Source organism: Bos grunniens, chromosome 1 (assembly GCF_055505025.1).
Source record: "Bos grunniens cultivar Pamir isolate PY7600 chromosome 1, Bosgru_T2T1.0, whole genome shotgun sequence".
In the NCBI taxonomy this organism is placed as follows: domain Eukaryota; kingdom Metazoa; phylum Chordata; class Mammalia; order Artiodactyla; family Bovidae; genus Bos; species Bos grunniens.
The window spans coordinates 13040457-13064693 of record NC_141165.1 but is presented as its reverse complement, the minus strand read 5'-3'; the positions used below and the strand labels follow the sequence as shown (position 1 = coordinate 13064693).

The 24237-nt window shown below is 44.8% G+C and overlaps 3 protein-coding genes across 4 annotated transcripts in view; all 3 read right to left on the bottom strand.

Moving 5' to 3' along the window:
• TSPEAR (thrombospondin type laminin G domain and EAR repeats) overlaps nucleotides 1-24237 on the bottom strand; it is a 185653-nt gene that overhangs the window by 57007 nt on the left and 104409 nt on the right. The gene's annotated exons all lie outside the window — the stretch shown is intronic.
• On the bottom strand, nucleotides 3618-4337 carry LOC147378990 (uncharacterized). 2 transcript variants are annotated; one of them, XM_086330640.1, is made up of 2 exons: nucleotides 4029-4337; nucleotides 3618-3968 (listed from the first exon to the last, which is right to left on the bottom strand). In XM_086330640.1, exons 1-2 carry the CDS (start codon nucleotides 4335-4337, stop codon nucleotides 3618-3620), a joined length of 660 nt encoding a protein of 219 aa, XP_086186766.1. The 2 variants fall into 2 exon arrangements, with proteins under 2 accessions (XP_086186766.1, XP_086186857.1); XM_086330731.1 differs by having other exon boundaries at nucleotides 3618-3935.
• On the bottom strand, nucleotides 11232-12319 carry LOC147378989 (uncharacterized). Its single transcript, XM_086331309.1, has one exon. It carries the CDS (start codon nucleotides 12295-12297, stop codon nucleotides 11476-11478), a length of 822 nt encoding a protein of 273 aa, XP_086187435.1. The 5' UTR covers nucleotides 12298-12319; the 3' UTR covers nucleotides 11232-11475.

Sequence of the window (24237 nt, the reverse complement as noted above, 5' to 3'; positions counted from 1 at the left end):
GAATATTTTACCTCAATAAAAAAAAATAGAAAAAGGCTATAAGGCATGAAGGAACATGAAGGAAACGTAAGTGCACATTCCTAAGTGAAAGAAGCCAATCTGAAAAGTTTCCACTCCTGATGGTTCCAAGGATATGACATTCTGGAAAAGACAAAACTATGGAGTCAGTAAAAAGATCAGTGGTTGCCAGGGGTTAGCAGGGAAGAAGAGATGAACACATGGAGCACAGGATTTTTAGGGCAGGGAAACTATTCCATAATGCTCCACATGTGCTATAATACAGTTATCAAAACACATAGAACTTAGCAACAGCAAGAGTAACTCTAATGTAAACTATGGAATTTGGATGATATTAACATGTCAGTGTAGGTTTATCCATTATAAGGAAAGACTGTAGCCCATTTGTAACAAATGCATCAAATCACAAGATACTGATGGTGGGGTAGGCTGCACCTGTGTGAGGGTGTGACTATATAGGAACTCTATACCTCCCACTCAGCTTTGCTCTGAACCTAAAACTGCCCTAAAAAACAAGATATGTTAAGTTAATACAGGACAATTAAGGAGATCTGAATTTTATTTATTTGTGTCTTCAAGGCATGTGAAAGTGCTGCACTCAACATGCCAGCAAATTTGGAAAACTCAGCAGTGGCCACAGGACTGGAAAAGGTCAGTTTTCATTCCAATCCCAAAGAAAGGCAAGGCCAAAGAATGCTCAAACTACCGCACAATTGCACTCATCTCCACGCTAGTAAGGTAATGCTTAAAATTCTCCAAGCCAGGCTTCAGCAATATGTGAACCATGAACTTCCTGATGTTCAAGCTGGTTTTATAAAAGGCAGAGGAACCAGAGATCAAATTGCCAACATCCGCTGGATCATGGAAAAAGCAAGAGAGTTCCAGAAAAACATCTATTTTGCTTTATTGACTATGCCAAAGCCTTTGACTTTGTGGATCACAATAAACTGTGGAAAATTCTGAAAGAGATGGGAATACCAGACCACCTGACCTTCCTCTTGAGAAACCTATATGCAGGTCAGGAAGCAACAGTTAGAACTGGACATGGAACAACAGACTGGTTCCAAATAGGAAAGGGAGTACGTCAAGGTTGTATATTGTCACCCTGTTTATTTAACTTCTATGCAGAGTACATCATGAGAAACCCTGGGCTGCAAGAAGCACAAGCTGGAATCAAGATTGCTGGGAGAGATATCAATAACCTCAGATATGCAGATGACACCACCATTATGGCAGAAAGTGAAGAGGAACTAAAAAGCCTCTTGATGAAGGTGAAAGTGGAGAGTGAAAAAGTTGACTTAAAGCTCAACATTCAGAAAATGAAGATCATGGCATCCGGTCCCATCACTTCAGGGTAAATAGATGGGGAAACAGTGAAAACAGTGTCAGACTTTATTTTTGGGGGTTCCAAAATTGCTGCAGATGGTGGCTGCAGCCATGAAATTAAAAGATGCTTACTCCTTGGAAGGAAAGTTATGTCCAACCTAGATAGCATATTCAAAAGCAGAGACATTACTTTGCCAACAAAGATCTGTCTAGTCAAGGCTATGGCTTTTCCTTTGGTTATGTATGGATGTGAGAGTTGGACTGTGAAGAAGGCTGAGCACCGAAGAATTGATGCTTTTGAACTGTGGTGTTGGAGAAGACTCTTGAGAGTCCCTTGGACTGCAAGGAGATCCAACTAGTCCATTCTAAAGGAGATCAGCCCTGGGATTTCTTTGGAAGGAATGATGCTAAAGCTGAAACTCCAGTACTTTGGCCACCTCATGCGAAGAGTTGACTCATTGGAAAATACTCTGATGCTGGGAGGGATTGGGGGCAAGAAGAGAAGAGGACGACAGAGGATGAGATGGCTGGATGGCATCACTGACTCGATGGACATGAGTCTGAGTGAATTCCGGGGGTTGGTGATGGACAGGGAGGCCTGGTGTGCTGCGATTCATGGGGTTGCAAAGAGTCAGACACGACTGAGCAACTGATCTGATCTGATCTGATCAAGGCATGAGTCCATATCACCTTAATTGCTTATTGAATTTCCTTTTAATATCTGTGGGGTCTGTGCTAATTTCTCACTTTCATTCCTATTTTCTCTCAGAGTTGAGGCAACATCCTTCGGAAGAGCCAACCCATGTCCTGAGACTTATGAATATTTCCAACAGGCAGTGGGGGCAGGTCCATTTAAGGCTCTCTGTCATCTCTGTGAATCAGTCCAGCTAACTTTATGGGTTATCCCAGGCTCAGCCTCACACCTGTTTGCTTATCATTTCTCAGGGGACACTTAAGAGAGACCCTCCGTGGACAGGGGAGTTCCTCAGAACAGCTCTCTTCTCTCTGGCATCCTGACCCCGGACACTAGCTGCCCCTGGTTTGCAGACCAGCTCTAAAACTGAGGGATCCATGGCACTCCACCTGGGTTTCTGGCCTGGGTCCTGGAATCATTCTCAAGGGGGTGAGCTGGGCAGCTGTGAGACCCACTCAGTTTCTTTCCCCTCCCAGGTGGGCCTGTGCTGTCCTCCTCAAGTCCAGCATCTCAACCTCCTTGTGTCCTGATCTTATTAGTTCTCTGGATCAGTCGGGGGGGAAGGTCATACAGGCCCTCTCACCCCACACGGTTGGAGCAGCCCTCCCCCCTCCCACCACATTTCTGCTAAAAGTGCAGACCCCCTGGCTGACCAAAAGGGGTAACCCCAGCCACCTACAGGTTGTGTCACAGGGGTCCTTAGGTCACCTGCATGGAGCGGACTCAAGGGGCCAGTTCCATATGTTTCAAGTGGGCAGGAACAGTCCAGGGAGCCTGAGAAACCCCTAGACCATGACAGGTCTGCAGGGGACCAGCCACGGGACAGGGCCTGAGCAGGCACTGACTTCCTGGAGAAGCAGGAGCCCCACCTGGCGACCCTGTCCAGAGGGGTCAGGCCAATGCCCTTTGGGGTCTCAGTCACTTACTGCTGGGGCTTCCCCAGTAACTCAGACAGTAAAGAACCTGCCTGCAGTGCAGGAGATCCAGGTTCGAACCCTGAGTCAGGAAGATCCCCTGGAGAAGGGAATAGCAACCCACTCCGGTATTCTTGCCTGGAGAATTCCATGGATAGAGGAACCTGGTGGGCTACAGTCTATGGGGTCTCAGAGAGTCGAACATGACTGAGTGACTAACACACTCGCTTCCCGACAGAAATGCTCTCGGCTGGAGGAGACTAGTGTCAGGTCACAATCATGTGTTTCCTTCCACCCCTGCACCCACCCAACAGAAAACCACATGAACGGAGCAGATTAGGTAATGATGTGAGTTTATTTATCCAGGTGCCTGAGGGGGTGCTGACTGGTTGGAAGTCCAGGCCAGGTGACCCAGCTAGGGGATCTGGATGGGGTAGGGGAGCAGGTGACCCAGAGACAGCTGGAGGCAACTCCTGGGATGCAGAAGCCCCAGGGAGCCATGAGGTCGGGGTTCCTGGGGCAGGAGTGAGAGGTCAGTCAGTCAGGACAGTGGGCACATCAGGGACCCTGTCCTGAGTGAGGGAAACCAACCAGCCCAGGTCAGGACAGAGGACCAAGTCATAGGTGGAACCTGAGCTCGGCTGGCTCTGGGAACACATCCCAGGTCAGCAGCAGGGCTCTGGGGCCGAGGTTGGGATGCAGCAGGTTGGGCGGGAGCATGTGGGCCTACAGAGCAGGGACACGGAGGAGGCCGGGCGGCAGCAGCTGGGCTGGCAGGAGGACTTGGGTACACAGCAGGTGGGGCGGCACACGGGGCGGCAGAGGAGGGACACAGAGGTGGAGGGTCTGCAGCAGGACGAGGGGGCTGAGCAGGGGGAGGCCTCACAGCACACGGGCCTGCAGCAGACAGGTGTGCAGCAGACAGGGGTGCAGCAGACAGGCCTGCAGCAGACAGGGGTGCAGCAGACAGGCTCACAGCAGGCCTGCTGGCAGGGCGAGGAGGTGCAACAGGAGGACTGGCAGCTAGACAGCTGGCAACATGGGGAGGTTGAGCATGGGGAAGCCTCACAGCAGACAGGCGTGCAGCAGACAGGTGTGCAGCAGACAGGTGTGCAGCAGACAGGCTCACAGCAGGCCTGCTGGCAGGGGGAGGAGGTGCAGCAGGAGGACTGGCAGCTAGATTGCTGGCAGCACGAGGCTGGGCAGGAGCTGCTGCAGGCTGGCTGGCAGCAAGGGCTGGACTCGCAGCTCACTGGGGCACAGAGGAGGGTCAGGAGGGGGGCTGGGGCACAGCAGCTGGGGGCACAGCAGGGGGGCTCGCAGCAGCTCTCTGGACAGTCATAGCTCAGGTCGCTGGAGCAGACAGACAGGGTGGAGGCTGCCATGGTGGAGGTGGTGGGGCTGGAGGACGGTTTATGTGTGTGTGAGTGTATGAGCTGTGTGTGTGAGGTGCTTGGGGATGCATGGCTTTTATACCTATCCCTTGGCTTGTGTTGTCCCCACAGGAGACTCCCAGGCCCTCCCTTCCTTGTTGGGGTTGAGAGCTGGCTGAAGGAGCCCCTCATTAGTGCTGGCATAGTTTCCACAATAGTTTTCACTCATTAAACCTGTGAGCGTAAATATCCCATGTTGCAGGATGTTTTTCCATTTCTCCTTTGTTTGGCTCCAGAAAAGATATAGAAAATATCTAGGTAAGATCCTAAAGGAAATCAACCCTGAATATTCACTGGAAGGACTGATGCTGAAGCTGAAGCTCCAATCCTTTGGCCACTGTTTCAAAGAGCTGACTCATTAGAAAAGACCCTGATGCTGGGCAAGATTAAAGCAGGAAGAGAAGGGGACAACAGAGGACGAGTTGGTTACATAGTATCATTGACTTAATGGACATGAGTTTGTGCAAGCTCTGGGAGATGGTGAACGACAGGGAAGCCTGCTGTGCTGTATAGTCCATGGGGCCACGAAGAATGGGACACGACTGAGCGACTGAACAACAGGAACAATGCTGAGTGAGGTTTAGAGGTGATCATCTCTCTAAATTGGTGAATTTAGATGTTGAGCTCTCCTCTGTTTGAGGTGCAGTACTTTTAATAATATTTTGAGTTTTACGCATTTTTAAACTTAGGTGTAAAGTCACATGTGCACGTCTGTAAAATGCAAGTGGTCCAGGGGATGTGACCATGCAACCAGGTGACAGTCGTGTTCAGCAGGGGCTGGGAGATCCTGGCACTCCCCCTCAGCAGCTGCTCTGCCAGCAGGAAGCATGGTGACAGGGACATCCAGTCCCCTGCAGCCCAGCCAGTGTGCCTGAGACGAGCGTTAACGGAGCATGGTCATACGTGGAGTCTGTTAGGAGATTTCAGGGAGCAGCGCTCACAGGTGTCTGAGTCAGGGGCCGCATTCATCAACATTTCACCCAGACCCAACTGCTCACAGCACACCCTGTGCACCACACACTTAGCTGAGTAATCTGCCCCTCTGGCCTGCCTTCCTCAAGGGGAATGTCCTGAAAGACCCAGAGAGAGGGAGGGTCTCCTCCTGGAGAACCGCGTGTGAGCAGCGGAGACTCGAGGACCCGAGGCAACACCCAGAAGTAAAGCTCAGGCAAGAGTTGGTTTTCCTTGTGGATACAAGAAGATGTGGTCCCAGGAAGCCTGGAACAGCAAGTCAGCAAGGGCTGACTCTGGGGAAGACAGTGACATCTAGGCAGTGGTCATCAAGGTGGCCCTGACCATGGCTGTGGGGTCAGATGACACTGTCTGAGCACCTGTTCTAGGCCAGGTGGTGAGCTGAATGCTCTACACCTGCCAAGTCACTTGATTTCACATCCACTCAGCAAGGAAGTTTCTGTAAGTAGGTGAGGAAGCCCAGGCACAGAGAAGTTAAGCAACCATGTCCAGGTCACACAGCCCAAAGTCTCAGGACTGGGACTGGAAGCCAGCCGTCTGTGTATAGGATCGAGGCTCTTAGCCAGGCCTTCCCCCAGGCCAACTTCAGTGCTACTCGCAGAAGGAAGCACGTGTCCAAGGAAGCTTAGCACCAGGCAGCTGAGCTGAAAATTTACAACAGAGGCAGGAAGCAGCAAAATTAACACCACAGAAAATCAACTCTGTGGTTTCCAGCACAAACACTGCTACTTCCTCCAATCCACAGAGGTAAAGTATGCATGCTTGCTCAGGGGCTCAGTCGTGTCTGACTCTTTGTGACCCCATGGACTGTAGCCCACCAGGTTCCCCTGTGCATGGGATTCTCCAGGCAGGAATAGTAGAGTGAGGTGCCACTTCTTATTCCAACAGAGTGTAGTGAAAGTTGCTCAGTCGTGTCTGACTTTTTGTGACCCCATAGATTATACAGTCCAAGGAATTCTCCAGGCCAGAACACTGGAATAGGCAGTCTTTCCCTTCTCCAGGGGATCTTCCCAACCCAGGGATCAAACCCAGGTCTCCCACATTGCAGGCAGATTCTTTACCAGCCAGCCACAAGGGAAGCCCAAAAGATGTAAAGCATAAATCCCCAAATATGATGAGAGAAAATGTAATAAACAGACCATGTGTTTCGCTGACACCAAACGTGATCGCTCAGTTGCTAACAAGGAAGAAGGAAGAGCTAGGACAGAACAGTAGACAGGACTGAACACGAACCACTCTGAGCTGAGCGCACCAAGCTGTATGTGTTTGGACTGGAAGAGCCTCATGAATTCAAGAGCACTGGATTTTTAGAGCCCACCGTAAACATACATTCAGTCAGTTCAGTTCAGTCACTCAGTCATGTCCGACTGTGACCCCATGGACTGTAGCACGTCAGGCCTCCCCGTCCATCACCAACTCCTGAAGTTGACTCAAACTCACGTCCATTGAGTCAGTGATACCATCAAACCATCTCATCCTCTGTCATCCCCTTTTCCACCTGCCTTCAATCTTTCCCCCATCAGGGTCTTTTCAAATGAGTCAGCTCTTCGCATCAGGTGGCCAAAGGATTGGAGTTTCAGCTTCAGCATCAGTCCTTCCAATGAACATTTAGGACTTATTTCCTTTAGGATGGACTGGTTAGATCTCTTGCAGTCCAAGGGACTCTCAAGAGTCTTCTCCAACACCACAGTTCAAAAGCATCAGTTCTTCTGAGCTCAGCTTTCTTTATGGTCCAGCTCTCACATCCACACACAACTACTGGAAAAACCATAGCCTTGACTAGACAGACCTTTGTTGGCAAAGTAATGTCTCTGCTTTTGAATATGCTGCCTTGGTTGGTCATAACTTTTCTTGTAAGGAATAAGCGTCTTTTTATTTAATGGCTGCAGTCACCATCTGCAGTGATTTTGGAGCTCCCCCAAAAATCAAGTCTGCCACTGTTTCCACTGTTTCTCCATCTATTTGCCATGAAGTGATGGGACCAGATGCTATGATCTTTGTTTTCTGAATGTTGAGCTTTAAGCCAACCTTTTCACTCTCCACTTTCACTTTCAGCAAGAGGCTCTTTAGTTCTTTTTCACTTTCTGCCATACGGGTGGTGTCATCTGCATATCTGAGGTTACTGATATTTCTCCCGGCAATCTTGATTCCAGCTTGTGCTTCTTCCAGCCCAGCCTTTCACATGATGTACTCTGCATATAAGTTAAATAAGCACGGTGACAATATACAGCCTTGATGTATTCCTTTTCCTATTTGGAACCAGTCTGTTGTTCCATGTCCAGTTTTAACTGTTGCTTCCTGACCTGTACACAGATTTCTCAAGAGGAAGGTCAGGTGGTCTGGTATTCCCATCTCTTTCAGAATTTTCCACATTTACTGTGATCCACACAGTCAAAGGCTTTGGCATAGTCAGTAAAGCAGAAATAGATGTTTTTCTGGAACTCTCCTGCTTTTTTGATGATCTATCAGATGTTAGCAATTTGATCTCTGGTTTCTCTGCCGTTTCTAAAACCAGCTCAGACATCTGGTAGTTCACAGTGCACGTACTGTTGAAGCCTGTCTTGGAGAATTTTGAGCATGATTTTGCTAGCGTGTGAGATGAGTGCAATTGTGTGGTAGTTTGAGTATTCTTTGGCATTGCCTTTCTTAGGGATTGGAATGAAAACTGACATACTCGAGTCCTGTGGTCATTGCTGAGTTTTCCAAACTGGCAGTTTGTAAATGAACCGAATGAAGGGCAGCTCCATCTCCAGGCAGGAACAAACGGCTGACAGTCTGGTCTGGAAATGAACTATTACCAGGCAGACCTCGGACCTCTCCCACCAAACAGTGAAAGACACAGAGCTTCTGGGGGAACACTGGGGACTAAAGCTCATTTTTCCTTTTTTCAAATTATTACATCTTTCTCCTGCATTGGCAGGCCAAGTCTTTACCAGTAGTGCCACTCGGGAAGCCCTTTATATCTTTCTCAAGTAAAGAGAAGAGCAGTGTATTTTCACATAAGCAAGAGCTTGGAAAACACTCTTTTCATGTTTCCCTCTTGGAGAAATATTTAAAGAAACAAGACAAATGATGGGACTCCCCTGGAGGTCCAGTGGTTAAGGATCCACCTTCCAGTGCATGGGGTGTGGGTTCAGTCCCTGGTCAGGGTGCCAAGATGCCACACAGCCCTCAGCCAGAAAAACTGAAACCCAAAAAGAAGCAATGTGGTAACAAAGTCAATAAATACTTTTAAAAAGGTCCAGGTTAAAAACATCTTAAGAACAAAAACCAGAAAGAAAGAAGACAGACAGCCAAGTGAGGAAACATACAGGAGCACATGGGGATTTGGGCAGGTGTAGGTGAGAAGAAAAGGAAGAAGAGTCTAAACAGCCAGAGAGATGGGTTCTGTTGATACACGCAAAGTCTGATCCTTCCCAGGCAGTGACCCTGGTGAGGTTCTGTTACTTCATTAATATCAGATGTATTGAAACGCTAAGCTTTTGGATTGTTGTTGATCAGTTGCTGAGTGAAGTCCAATTCTTTGTGACCCTATGGACTGCAGCATGCCAGGTTCCTCTGTCCTCCACTATCTCCCAGAGTTTGCTCAAATTCATACCCACTGAGTCAATGATTCTATCTAAGCATCTCACTCTCTGCCACCCGCTTCTCCTTTTGCCGTCAGTCTTTCCCAACATTAGAGTCTTGTCTAATGAGTCAGCTCTTCCCATCAGGTGGCCACAATATTGGAGCTTCAGCTTTAGCATCAGTTCTTCCAATGAAGAGTCAGGCTTGATCTCCTTGCTGTCCAAGGGACTCTCAAGAGTCTTCTCCAACACTATAGTTCAAAAGTATCAATTCTTTGGTGCTCAGCCTTCTTTATAGTCCAACTCTCACATACATACATGACTACTGGAAAAACTACAGCTTTGACTAGACAGACCTTTGTTGGCAAAGTAATGTCTCTGCTTCTTAATATGCTGTCTAGGTTGGTCATAGCTTTTCTTCTAAGGAGCAAGCATCTTTTAATTTCATGGCTGCAGTCATGAAATCACAGCCATCTGCAGTGATTTTGGAGCCCCCCCAAAATAAAGTCTGTCACTGTTCCCATTGTTTCCCCATCTATTTCCCATGAAATGATGCGACCAGATGCTATGATCTTAGTTTTTTGAATGTTGAGTTTCATGTCAGCTTTTTCACTCTCCTCTTTCACCCTCATCAAGAGGCTCTTTAGTTTCTCTTCACTTTCTGCCATAAGGGTGGTATCATCTGCATCACTGAGCTTGTTGATATTTCTCCTAGCCATCTTGATTCCAGCTTATACATCATCCCGCCTGGCATTTCATATGATGTACTCTGCATATAAGCTAAATAAGCAGGATGACAATATACAGCCTTGATACTCCTTTCCCAATTTGGAACCAGTCCACTGTTACACATCTAGTTGTAACAATTGCTTCTTGACCCACATACAGGATTCTCAGGAGACAGGTAAGGTGGTCTGGTATTCCCATCTCTTTAAACATTTTGCATGTATTGGGTTAATAAAATGTAATTAAATAAACTCTACCTGTCTTTTTTCACTTTAAATGTGGCTATTATAACAGCTGGGCTCCTCTCTGGCTCAGCAGTGAAGGATTCGCCTGCCAGCAGGAGCTGCAGCAGACCCAGATTTGACCCCTGGGTCAGGAGGAGCCCTGGAGGAGGGCATAGAGGCCCACTCCTGACTCTTGCCTAGAGAAGCTCATGGACAGAAGAGTCAGGCAGCTTACAGCCCATAAGGTCACTAAGACTCAGACACACTTGAGGCAACTCAGCACACATGCACGCGTATTATAATGGGCACAATTACATTTGAGGCCCCAAGTCAAGGTCCTTGACACTGCCACGCAGGTCCAGCAGTGTCCTGAAGGGCCAGGGTATGTCCCTCCTCCCCATATTTTCACAGTGGGATAGCTGCCTTAGAACTCGAATTCCTGACGGCATCGCCCAGCGAGCACCTGCCATTTCCAAACAGCCCATCCCCCTTGACGGTCGGTCCCTGTGATGGATAGTTTCCAGAGTCAACTGACCAGGCCATGGTGCCCAGTTGTCTGGGTAAACATTGCTGGATGTCATGACATAGTTGCTTTTTAGGTGAGATCAATACTGAAATCAGTGGACTAGGAGTAAAACAGATTGCCCTACAAAATGTGGGTGGGCTACACCCAAGAGTTGAAGACATTGAGAACAGACTGAGGCCCCCCAAAGAGAAAGAGATTCTTCGAGCAGGTCATCTGTAGCTGCAAAACCAACTCTTCCCAGGAAGCTCACCCTGCAGATTTGGGTCTTGCCCGCCTCCAAACTGTGTGAGCTAGCTCCTCAACATCAATCTCTGTATATGTGCACATGTCTTATTGGTTCCTTCTCTGGAGAACCTTGACTTACACAGGCTCCCAACATCACTGCATGTGGCTCTCACCATCCAGACCTTCGCACACAGAGGGAAGCACTCACACTCATGTCCAGGGCACTTGGGAATGGCTGGCACCAGCCTGTCTGAAGCTGTTTCTGGAGTAAGCTTTACGTATTCAAGGCAGATGTTTACTAAATGGGGTCTTCTTTGTCCCTAGGGAAGCCCCATGTTCCCAGAGTGCAAGCCATGCCCCACTGCCACCCCATCGCTCACTTCATGCAGGGGTCTACTGTTGAGCAGGATACTCTGGACTGGAGGCTGCAGTCGAATTATGGCCTCAGGATATCCTGGCAGAGAGTAGCAGGGCGTGGTTAGCCGTGCCTGATGATGTCACTGTCTTGGATACAACTCAAGGCCAGGATTCTAAACCAGCCCAGACCATTCTCTACAACAAAGGTCTTTCCCAGGGTTTGAAGAGATACGCATTCAAGGCACAGAGAGGGCATGACAATGACTTTATTTGTTAACAGGCAGACCCCTCACCTAGGTCAGGACAAAATCCATGACCATCAAGGATGGAGAGTCGCATGCTGGCTGACACTCAGGGCCTGGAGGGAACCAGGAGCCAGCCCACACTGCTGACAGGAAATTCAGGGGCAGAAGGAGACCCCAGACTGGTTAAGGCTACAGAAATTTCAGGTGAAAGTCAGCGTTGGCCCTGGAAGGAGTTGGCAATGTGCCAGGTCAGCAACAGGGCTCTGGGGCTGAGGTTGGGATGCAAGCAAGGCGGGAGCACGTGGGCCGGCAGAGCAGGGACACGCTGGAGGCCGGGCGGCAGCAGCTGGGCTGGCAGGAGGAGGTGGGCACACAGCAGGCGGGGTGGCACACAGGACGGCAGAGGAGGGACACGGAGGAGGAGGGTCTGCAACTGACCGAGGAGCAGGGGTTGAGCTGGCAGCATAAGGAGGCTGAGCAAGGGGAGGACTCACAGCACACGGGCCTGCAGCAGACAGATGTGCAGCAGACAGGCCTGCAGCAGATAGGTGTGCAGCAGATGGGCCTGCAGCAGACTGGCCTGCAGCAGACCGGCTCACAGCAGTCTTGCTGGCAGGGGGAGGAGGTGCATGAGGAGGACTGGCAGCTAGACTGCTTGCAACATGAGGAAGTAGAACAGGGGGAGGCCTCACAGCAGACAGGTGTGCAGCAGACAGGCCTGCAGCAGACAGGTTTGCAGCAGACGGGCTCACAGCAGGCCTGCTGGCAAGGGGAGGAGGTGCAGCAGGAGGGCTGGCAGCTAGACTGCTGGCACGACGAGGCCAGGCAGGAGCTGCTGCAGGCTGGCTGGCAGCAGGGGCTGGACTCGCAGCTCACTGGGGCACAGAGGAGGGTCAGGCGGGGGGCTGGGGCGCAGCAGCTCGGGGCACAGCAAGGGGGCTCGCAGCAGCTCTCTGGACAGTGGTCCACCTGCCAGGAGGAGCCGGTGCAGGAGTCACAGGACCCAGGCAGGCAGACCCGGCTGCCGTAGCTCAGGTCACTGGAGCAGACAGACAAGGCAGAGGAAGCCATGGTGGAGGCGGTGGGGCTGGAGGAGGGTGAGGATGTGAGTGTGTGTTAGTGAGTTAGTGAGTGAGTGTGTGAGCGCTGCTCTGGGCTGTGGGCCTTTTATACCCCGTCCAGGTGTGTGCTGGGCCAGCTGAAGTCTCCCTGAGGCTTCCCTTTCCTTGTTGGTGTTTTGAGCCCCTATTACTTCTTGTTTATTTACACAAGAGTTTGCCGCTTGTAAAATGCATGTCCTGGTTGAGGGCTGGATCACCCCTGAGCTGTGTGAGGTTCTCTAAGCAAACACAGGACTAATCTAGGGTCCCGGAGCCCCACCTGTGTGTGCGTACCAGCTCTCCCCTCCCACCTGTCTCCATGGCTCTGCAGGGGAGTGGCTGTGAACCCCCGTCTCAGAGACTTGGTATCGCAGAGCTCAAAGTTGGGACAGTGCTGTCACCTGCTGTAGGACATCCCTCTCAAGCACCAGGGCTGAACAGTGGACAGACCAGCCAAAGGGAGAAGGAGTGAGTGAGAAGAACCAAGACATGTCTCAAGCACAGCGCAGGATGGAGGGAAGGTCCAGCTGCGTCAGACGAGGTTTCCAGGGACAGAATGTGTGCAGCAAAGGGAGAAACAGAACACTTTCCAGAGAGAAGGGAGAGAAACACGGTGCTTCCGATTTGGAACTTGGACCGAACTAGGACAAGAGGAATGGAAAACGGTGCGTGTCTGTTACACCTGTCAAATGTCTGACACCAAATACTAGGAAACAGCCTAAAAGCTTCCAGAGAGTTTGGCATCTGACTTCACTCAGCCAATCAACATACCTGAAGACAGTGCAACCAACTCTTGAAAGTCTGAGGAAAGTGGGTTATCAGGCAGATGGAGATTAGAGCATTTCTGATAAGACAGCTATTCTGAAAAGAAGCCACTCGTACAGATTCTACAAAAAACACCTTGAGAGTACATGGTCCAGAAAAAGAGCGAGCTCAAAAGCAGGCAGAATATAAAAAAGAATAAAGAACAACAAAGTCAGCAAAAAGCAGACAGAGGCAGTGGAGGTCCATCGGCTTGACCCTGTAGAAGCAAGTGCCTGCTGGCTGCCCCGCCCCTCTGGTCTTCGACCCACTCTTTCCCAAGTGCAGTTCTCTGAGTTTTCACAAATGCAGACACACCCCCACTAGACCATACAGGCCCCCAAACTCCTGTCCCACTGGAATCAGCTCCTCCCTCGCCCCAAAGCCCCAGGCAAGCACTGATTCAAAATCACTGCAGTTGTGATTTTTCTAGGAGGTCACATAAATGGAGAAGGAAATGGCAACCCACTCCACTGTTCTTGCCTGGAGAATCCCAGGGACGGGGCACCTGGTGGGCTGCCGCCTATGGGGTCCCACAGAGTCGGACGCGACTGACGCGACTTAGCAGCAGCAGCAGTACCTTAGGATAATTCAAACGTGCATTTCCCCAAAGACCAGTGATATGTTGAGGTTCTCTAATGTACTTCTTTGCCAAACTTATCCACAGTGGCTGTGTCGTTTATGATATTGTTTTATGTATCAAAGCTCCAGTTTCTCCACATCCTTGCCAACCCTGGCATGGTAATTGTTTTTAATTCGAGCCTTTCTCATAGGTATGAAGGGGACTTTGTGGCAGTTTTAATTTGCACTTCCCTAATGAGTAATGATGCAGAGCATCATTTTATATGCTTATTTGCCATCCCTGCATCTTCTTTGGTATTTCTTCAAATCTTTAGGCCCTTTTCTTTGTTAGGTTTTCTTGATGTTCAATTTTGAGTGTTCTTTATATATTTTGGATACAAGTACTTTAGTCAGATGTGTGATTTGCAAATATTTTCTCCAAGTCTATGGCTTGTGTTTTCATTCTTTAAGAGTGTCTTTTGAGCTGCAGGAGTTGCTTGTATATTTTTGAGATTAGTTGTTTGTCAGTTGCTTCATTTGCTATTATTTTCTCCCATTCTGAAGGCTGTCTTTTCACCTTGTTTATACTTTCTTTTGTTGTGCAGAAGCTTTTAATTAGATCCCATTTGTTTATTTTTTGCTTTTATTTCCAATATTCTGGGAGGTGGGTCATAGAGGATCCTGCTGTGATGTATGTCAGAGAGTGTTTTGCCTATGTTCTCCTCTAAGAGTTTTATAGTTTCTGGTCTTATGTTTAGATCTTTAATCCATTTTGAGTTTACTTTTGTGTATGGTCTTAGAAAGTGTTCTAGTTTCATTCTTTTACAAGTGGTTGACCAGTTTTCCCAGCACCACTTGTTAAAGAGATTGTCTTTAATCCATTGTATATTCTTGCCTCCTTTGTCAAAGATAAGGTGTCCATAGGTGTGTGGATTTATCTCTGGGCTTTCTATTTTCTTCCATTGATCTATATTCCTGTCTTTGTGCCAGTACCATACTGTCTTGATGACTGTGCCTTTGTAGTAGAGCCTGAAGTCAGGCAGGTTGATTCCTCCAGTTCCATTCTTCTTTCTCAAGATTGCTTTGGCTATTCGAGGTTTTTCTGTATTTCCATACAAATTGTGAAATTATTTTTTCTAGCTCTGTGAAAAATACCGTTGGTAGCTTGATAGGGATTGCATTGAATCTGTAGATTGCTTTGGGTAGTATACTCATTTTCACTATATTGATTCTTCTGATCCATGAACATGGTATATTTCTCCATCTATTAGTGTCCTCTTTGATTTCTTTCATCAGTGTTTTATAGTTTTCTATATATAGGTCTTTAGTTTCTTTAGGTAGATATATTCCTAAGTATTTTATTCTTTTCGTTGCAATGCTGAATGGAATTGTTTCCTTAATTTCTCTATTTTCTCATTATTAGTGTATAGGAATGCAAGGGATTTTTGTGTGTTGATTTTATATCCTGCAACTTTACTGTATTCATTGATTAGCTCTAGTAGTTTTCTGGTGGAGTCTTTAGGGTTTTCTATGTAGAGGATCATGTCATCTGCAAACAGTGAGAGTTTTACTTCTTTTCCAATTTGGATTCCTTTTATTTCTTTTTCTGCTCTGATTGCTGTGGCCAAAACTTCCAAAACTATGTTGAACAGTAGTGGTGAGAGTGGGTACCCTTGTCTTGTTCCTGACTTTAGGGGAAATGCTTTAAAATTTTCACCATTGAGGATAATGTTTGCTGTGGATTTGTCATATATAGCTTTTCTTATGTTGAGGTATGTTCCTTCTATTCCTGCTTTCTGGAGAGTTTTTATCATAAATGGATGTTGAATTTTATCAAAGGCTTTCTCTGCATCTACTGAGATAATCATATGGCTTCCTGCAGCTCAATTCCAGAAAAATAAATGACCCAATAAAAAAATGGGCCAAAGAACTAAATAGATGTTTCTCCAAAGAAGAAATACAGATGGCTAACAAACACATGAAAAGATGCTCAACATCACTCATAATCAAAGAATACAAATCAAAACCACAGTGAGGTACCATTTCACACCAGTCAGAATGGCTGTGATCCAAAAGTCTACAAGCAATAAATGCTGGAGAGGATGTGGAGAAAAGGGAACCCTCTTACACTGTTGGTGGGAATACAAACTAGTACAGCCACTATGGAGAACAGTGTGGAGAGTCCTTAAAAAACTGGAAATAGAACTGCCATATGACCCAGGAATCCGACTGCTGGGCATACAAACCGAGGAAACCAGAAGGGAAAGAGACACGTGTACCCCAATGTTCATCGCAGCACTGTTTATAATAGCCAGGACATGGAAGCAACCTAGATGTCCATCAGCAGATGAATGGATAAGAAAGCCGTGGTACATACACACAATGGAGTATTACTCAGCCATTAAAAAGAATACATTTGAATCAGTTCTAATGAGGTGGATGAAACTGGAGCCTATTATACAGAGTGAAGTAAGCCAGAAAGAAAAACACCAATACAGTATACTAATGCATATATATGGAATTTAGAAAGATGGCAACAACAACCCTGTATGTGAGACAGCAAAAGAGACACAGATGCATAGAACAGTCTTTTGGACTCTGTGGGAGAGAGGTGGAGGGGGAATGATTTGGGAGAATGGCATTAAAACATGTATAATATCATATAAGAAATGAATCGCCAGTCCAGGTTCGATGCAGGATACAGGAAGCTTGGGGCTGGTGCACTGGGATGACCCAGAGGGATGGTATAGGGAGGGAGGTGGGAGGGGGGTTCAGGATGGGGAACACGTGTACACCCGTGGTGGATGCACGTTGATGTATTGCAAAACCAATACAATGTTGTAAAGTGAAAAAAAATAATGATAATAAAAAAGAGTGTCTTTTGATGAACAAAACAGATTAATACTGATAAACTGTTTTATCAGTTTCTTTTTTTTTCAGGGTATTATTTTTTTTCTTTTAGCAATCATGCTTTCGGTATTGAATCTAAGAACTCTGCCTAACCACAAGGTCACAAAGATTTTCTTCAATGTTTTCCTCTGAAAGTTTAAAACTTTTACATTTTATATTTAGGTCTCTGGTAATCTTTGATTAAAGTTTTACATTAAGTAAAAATTGAGGGAGAGGAGCTAAGATGGCGGAGGAGTAGGACGGGGAGAACACTTTCTCCCCCACAAATTCATCAAAAGAACATTTAAACGCTGAGTAAATTCCACAAAACAACTTCTGAAAGCCGGCAGAGGACATCAGGCACCCAGAAAAGCAACCCAAGTCTTCGAAAGGAGAGAGAAGAAATACAGCTCCAGTCACCAGAACACCGACACAAGCTTCCTTAACCAAGAAACCTTGACAAGCCACCTGTACAAACCCACACAGAGCGAGGAAATGCCACAATAAAGAGAACTCCACAAACTGCCAGAATACAGAAAGGACACCCCAAACTCAGCAATTTAAACAAGATGAAGAGACAGAGGAATACCCAGCAGATAAAGGAACAGGATAAAAGCCCACCAAACCAAACTAAAGAGGAAGACATAGGGAATCTACCTGATAAAGAATTCCGAATAATGATAGTGAAATTGATCCAAAATCTTGAAATCAAAATGGAATCACAGATAAATAGCTTGGAGACTAAGATCGAGAAGATGCAAGAAAGGTTTAACAAGGACCTAGAAGAAATAAAAGAGAGTCAATATAAAATGAATAATGCAATAAATGAAATTAAAAACACTCTGGAGGCAACAAATAGTAGAATAACAGAGGCAGAAGATAGGATTAGTGAATTAGAAGAGAGAATGGTAGAAATAAATGAATCAGAGAGGATAAAAGAAAAACGAATTAAAAGAAATGAGGACAATCTCAGACACCTCCAGGACAATATTAAACGCTACAACATTCGAATCATAGGGGTCCCAGAAGAAGAAGACAAAAAGAAAGACCATGAGAAAATACTTGAGGAGATAATAGTTGAAAACTTCCCTAAAATGGGGAAGGAAATAATCACCAAAGTCCAAGAAACCCAGAGAGTCCCAAACAGGATAAACCCAAGACAAAACACCCCAAGACACATATTAATCAAATTAACAAAGATCAAACACAAAGAACAAATATTAAAAGCAGCAAGGGAAAAACAACAAACAACACACAAGGGAATTCCCATTAGGATAACAGCTGATCTTTCAATAGAAACTCTTCAAGCCAGGAGGGAATGGCAAGACATACTTAAAGTGATGAAAGAAAATAACCTACAGCCCAGATTATTGTACCCAGCAAGGATCTCATTCAAATATGAAGGAGAAATCAAAAGCTTCTCAGACAAGCAAAAGTTGAGAGAATTCAGCACCACCAAACCAGCTCTCCAACAAATACTAAAGGATATTCTCTAGACAGGAAACACAAAAACAGTGTATAAACTCGAACCCAAAACAATAAAGTAAATGGCAACAGGATCATACTTATCAGTAATTACCTTAAATGTAAATGGGTTGAATGCCCCAACCAAAAGACAAAGACTGGCTGAATGGATACAAAAACAAGACCCCTACATATGTTGTCTACAAGAGACCCACCTCAAAACAGGGGACACATACAGACTGAAAGTGAAGGGCTGGAAAAAGATTTTCCATGCAAATAGGGACCAAAAGAAAGCAGGAGTAGCAATACTTATATCAGATAAAATAGACTTTAAAACAAAGGCTGTGAAAAGAGACAAAGATGGTCGCTACCTAATGATCAAAGGATCAATCCAAGAAGAAGATATAACAATTATAAATATATATGCACCCAACACGGGAGCGCCGCAATATGTAAGACAAATGCTAACAAGTATGAAAGGAGAAATTAACAATAACACAATAATAGTGGGAGACTTTAATACCCCACTCACAACTATGGATAGATCAACTAAACAGAAAATTAACAACGAAACACAAACGTTAAACGATACAATAGACCAGTTAGACCTATTTGATATCTATAGGACATTTCATCCCAAAACAATGAATTACACCTTTTTCTCAAGCGCACATGGGACCTTCTCCAGGATAGATCACATCCTGGGCCATAAATCTAGCCTTGGTAAATTCAAAAAAATAGAAATCATTCCAAGCATCTTTTCTGACCACAATGCAGTAAGATTAGATCTCAATTACAGGAGAAAAACTATTAAAAATTCCAACATATGGAGGCTGAACAACACCCTGCTAAATAACCAACAAATCACAGAAGAAATCAAAAAAGAAATCAAAATTTGCATAGAAACGAATGAAAATGAAAACACAACAACTCAAAACCTGTGGGACACTTTAAAAGCAGTCCTAAGGGGAAAGTTCATAGCAATACAGGCATACCTAAAGAAACAAGAAAAAAGTCAAATAAATAACCTAACCCTACACCTAAAGCAACTAGAAAAGGAAGAAATGAAGAACCCCAGGGTTAGTAGAAGGAAAGAAATCTTAAAAATTAGGGCAGAAATAAATGCAAAAGAAACAAAAGAGACCATAGCAAAAATCAACAAAGCCAAAAGCTGGTTCTTTGAAAGGATAAATAAAATTGACAAACCATTAGCCAGACTCATCAAGAAACAAAGGGAGAAAAATCAAATCAATAAAATTAGAAATGAAAATGGAGAGATCACAACAGACAACACAGAAATACAAAGGATCATAAGAGACTACTATCAACAATTATATGCCAATAAAATGGACAATGTGGAAGAAATGGACAAATTCTTAGAAAAGTACAACTTTCCAAAACTGGACCAGGAAGAAATAGAAAATCTTAACAGACCCATCACAAGCACGGAAATTGAAACTGTAATCAAAAATCTTCCAGCAAACAAAAGCCCAGGTCCAGACGGCTTCACAGCTGAATTCTACCAAAAATTTAGAGAAGAGCTAACACCTATCCTGCTCAAACTCTTCCAGAAAATTGCAGAGGAAGGTAAACTTCCAAACTCATTCTATGAGGCCACCATCACCCTAATACCAAAACCTGACAAAGATCCCACAAAAAAAGAAAACTACAGGCCAATATCACTGATGAACATAGATGCAAAAATCCTTAACAAAATTCTAGCAATCAGAATCCAACAACACATTAAAAAGATCATACACCATGACCAAGTGGGCTTTATCCCAGGGATGCAAGGATTCTTCAATATCCGCAAATCAATCAATGTTATACACCACATTAACAAATTGAAAAACAAAAACCATATGATTATCTCAATAGACGCAGAGAAAGCCTTTGACAAAATTCAACATCCATTTATGATAAAAACTCTCCAGAAAGCAGGAATAGAAGGAACATACCTCAACATAAGAAAAGCTATATATGACAAACCCACAGCAAACATTATCCTCAATGGTGAAAAATTGAAAGCATTTCCTCTAAAGTCAGGAACAAGACAAGGGTGCCCACTTTCACCATTACTATTCAACATAGTTTTGGAAGTTTTGGCCACAGCAATCAGAGCAGAAAAAGAAATAAAAGGAATCCAAATTGGAAAAGAAGAAGTAAAACTCTCACTGTTTGCAGATGACATGATCCTTTACATAGAAAACCCTAAAGACTCCACCAGAAAATTACTAGAACTAATCAATGATTATAGTAAAGTTGCAGGATATAAAATCAACACACAAAAATCCCTTGCATTCCTATACACTAATAATGAGAAAACTGAAAGAGAAATTAAGGAAACAATTCCATTCACCATTGCAACAGAAAGAATAAAATACTTAAGAATATATCTACCTAAAGAAACTAAAGACCTATATATAGAAAACTATAAAACACTGGTGAAAGAAATCAAAGAGGACACTAACAGATGGAGAAATATACCATGTTCATGGATTGGAAGAATAAATATAGTGAAAATGAGTATACTACCCAAAGCAATTTATAGATTCAATGCAATCCCATTCAAGCCACCAACGGTATTCTTCACAGAGCTAGAAAAAATAATTTCACAATTTGTATGGAAATACAAAAAAACCTCGAATAGCCAAGGCTACCTTGAGAAAGAAGAATGGAACTGGAGGAATCAACCTACCTGACTTCAGGCTCTATTACAAAGCCACAGTTATCAAGACAGTACGGTACTGGCACAAAGACAGAAATATTGATCAATGGAACAAAATAGAAAGCCCAGAGATAAATCCACGCACCTATGGACACCTTATCTCTGACAAAGGAGGCAAGAATATACAATGGATTAAAGACAATCTCTTTAACAAGTGGTGCTGGGAAAACTGGTCAACCACTTGTAAAAGAATGAAACTAGAACACTTTCTAACACCATACACAAAAATAAACTCAAAATGGATTAAAGATCTAAATGTAAGACCAGAAACTATAAAACTCCTAGAGGAGAACATAGGCAAAACACTCTCTGACATACATCACAGCAGGATCCTCTATGACCCACCTCCCAGACTATTGGAAATAAAAGCAAAAATAAACAAATGGGACCTAATTAAACTTAAAAGCTTCTGCACATCAAAGGAAACTATTAGCAAGGTGAAAAGGCAACCTTCAGAATGGGAGAAAATAATAGCAAATGAAGCAATGGACAAACAACTAATCTCAAAAATATACAAGCAACTCCTACAGCTCAACTCCAGAAAAATAAATGACCCAATCAAAACATGGGCCAAAGAACTAAATAGACATTTCTCCAAAGAAGACATACAGATGGCTAACAAACACATGAAAAGATGCTCAACATCACTCATTATCAGAGAAATGCAAATCAAAACCACTATGAGGTACCATTTCACGCCAGTCAGAATGGCTGCGATCCAAAAGTCTACAAGCAATAAATGCTGGAGAGGGTGTGGAGAAAAGGGAACTCTCTTACACTGTTGGTGGGAATGCAAACTAGTACAGCCACTATGGAGAACAGTGTGGAGATTCCTTAAAAAACTGGAAATAGAACTGCCTTATGATCCAGCAATCCCACTGCTGGGCATACACACTGAGGAAACCAGAAGGGAAAGAGACATGTGTACCCCAATGTTCATCGCAGCACTGTTTATAATAGCCAGGACATGGAAGCAACCTAGATGCCCATCAGCAGATGAATGGATAAGAAAGCTGTGGTACATATACACAATGGAGTATTACTCAGCCATTAAAAAGAATACATTTGAATCAGTTCTAATGAGATGGATGAAACTGGAACCTATTATACAGAGTGAAGTAAGCCAGAAAGAAAAACACCAATACAGTATACTAACGCATATATATGGAATTTAGAAAGATGGTAACAATAACCCTGTGTACGAGACTTCAAAAGAGACACCGATGTATAGATCAGTCTTATGGACTCTGTGGGAGAGGGAGAGGGTGGGGAGATTTGGGAGAATAGCATTGAAACATGTATATTATCATGTATGAAACGAGTCGCCAGTCCAGGTTCGATACACGGTACTGGATGCTTGGGCCTGGTACACTGGGACGACCCAGAGGGAGGGTAGGAGAAGGGAGGAGGGAGGAGGGTTCAGGATGGGGAACGCGGGTATACTTGTGGTGGATTCATTTCGATATTTGGCAAAACTAATACAATATTGTAAAGTTTAAAAATAAAATAAAATTTAAAAAAAATTGAGGTACGGGTCAAGGTTTACTTTTTTGTTTTGCATAGAGACATCCATTGTTCCCAATTGCCTTTGCACTTTTATAAAAAATCAATTGATTTCATTTGTGTGGGCCTGTTTTTCTTTTCTGTATCATTCATCTGGGCCTGTACCTTTGCTAGCATTGGACTGTTTTGATTATTATAGCTTTATGGTAAATACTGAAGTCAGATAGGATAAAACCTCCAACTTTCTTCCTCATTTTTAAATTTTGTGGCTCCTTGAGCTCCTTTGTCTTTCCAAATAAATTTAGGGTCAACTTATTCACACCAACAAAGAAATCCTATTTGTTATTGCAATTACTTTGAATCTATAGATCAATTTGGAGGTGATGTGTTGTGTTTAGTCGCTTAGTCGTGTCCAACTCTTCGTGACCCCATGGACTGTATCCTGCCAGGCTCCTCTGTCCTTGGGGATTCTCCAGGCAAGAATCCTGGACCGGGTTGCCAAGCCCTCCTCCAGGGGATCTTTCCAAGCCAGGGATTGAACCCATGTTTCCTGCATTGCAGGCAGATTCTCTAACATCTCAGCCACCAGGGAAGCCCAAGAGTACTGGGGTGGGTAGTCTGTCACTTCTCCAGGGGATCTTCCCAACCCAGGAATCAAACCAGGGTATCCTGCATTGCAGGCAGATCCTTTACCAGCTGAACTACCAGGGAGACCCCAGTTTGGAGGCAACTGACATCATAATAATATTTAAACATGTAGACATGGTCTAGTTCTACACTTATTTGTGTCTTCTTTTTCTTTCATCAGTGTTTTTATAGATGTCATTCTGTACATAATCTGTAAAATTTGTACCTGTTTTTATTTTTTTATGCTAATATACTTTTAAACAAAAAACTTAATTCAATTTTTATTGCTATTATATAGAAATATAAGTAGTTTCTAAAATTATTTGCTTATGTATTATTATTATTATTTTTGGTGGTGCTGGGTCTTCTTTCCTGTGTGAGGGCTTTTTCTAGTTGTGGTACACGGGCTTTCTCGCTGCGGTGGCTTCTCTTGCTGTGGAGTCTGGGCTTACGGTGCACAGGCTTCTGTGGTTGCAGCAGGTAGGCTCCGTAGGTGTAGCTTGCAGATCCTAGAGTGTATACATGCACGCACGCTCAGTTGCTAGTCGTGTCTGACTATTTGTGACCCCCATGGACTGTGGCCCACCAGGCTGCACTGTCCATGGAATTTTCCAGCCAAGAATCCTGGAGTGGGTTGCCATGTCCTCCTCCAGGGGATTTTCCCAACCCAGGGATGGAACCTGCATTGCCTGTGTCTTCTGCACTAGCAGGTGGATTCTTTACCACTAAGCCACCTGGGAAGCCCCCTAGGTGAGTGGGCTTCAGTAACTGTGGCATGCAGGCTGTAGTTGGGGTGCACTGGCTTTCGTTGCTCTGCAGTCTGTGCAATCTTCCCCAGTCAGGGGTCGAATCCATGTCCCCTGCATTGGCAGGTGGATTCTTATCGACTGAGTTCCCAGGGAAGTCCAAGAAATATAATTAATTTTTCTTACTCCAGGCTTGCATCCTTCAACTTGCTAAACCCTCATGTATTTCTACGACTCTTTTTGTAGATTTTAAGGGTTTTCAATGTGGACAATCACATCCTCTGTGAGTAGAGATGATTTCATTTCTTTGGTATGCACCCTTTTATTTGTTATTTTGTTGCCCAAGATGTGATCTTAAGTATGATGTTGAAAGAATGCAGAGAGAAGACACCTGTGTCTTGCTCCTGGTCTTAGAGGAAAAGCATTCAGTCTCTTACAAAAATCCTCATCAAAATACTAGCAAACTGAATTCAGCAGCAAATTAAAAGAATTGTACACCATGACCAAGGGGGATCTCCTGCCAGAATGCGAGGGTGGAAGGAGTGATATGAACATCAATGAATATAACACACCACATTAATGGAATGGAGGG

Coding starts and splice junctions, on each gene's coding strand:
- LOC147378990 (XM_086330640.1), bottom strand. CDS start 4,337: ATGGCAGCCTCCACCCTGTCTGTCTGCTCCAGCGACCTGAGCTATGAC. Junction 3,969..4,028: donor CACCTGTCTGCTGCACGCCT/GTCTGCTGTGAG, acceptor TCTAGCTGCCAG/TCCTCCTGTTGCACCTCCTC.
- LOC147378989 (XM_086331309.1), bottom strand. CDS start 12,297: ATGGCTTCCTCTGCCTTGTCTGTCTGCTCCAGTGACCTGAGCTACGGC.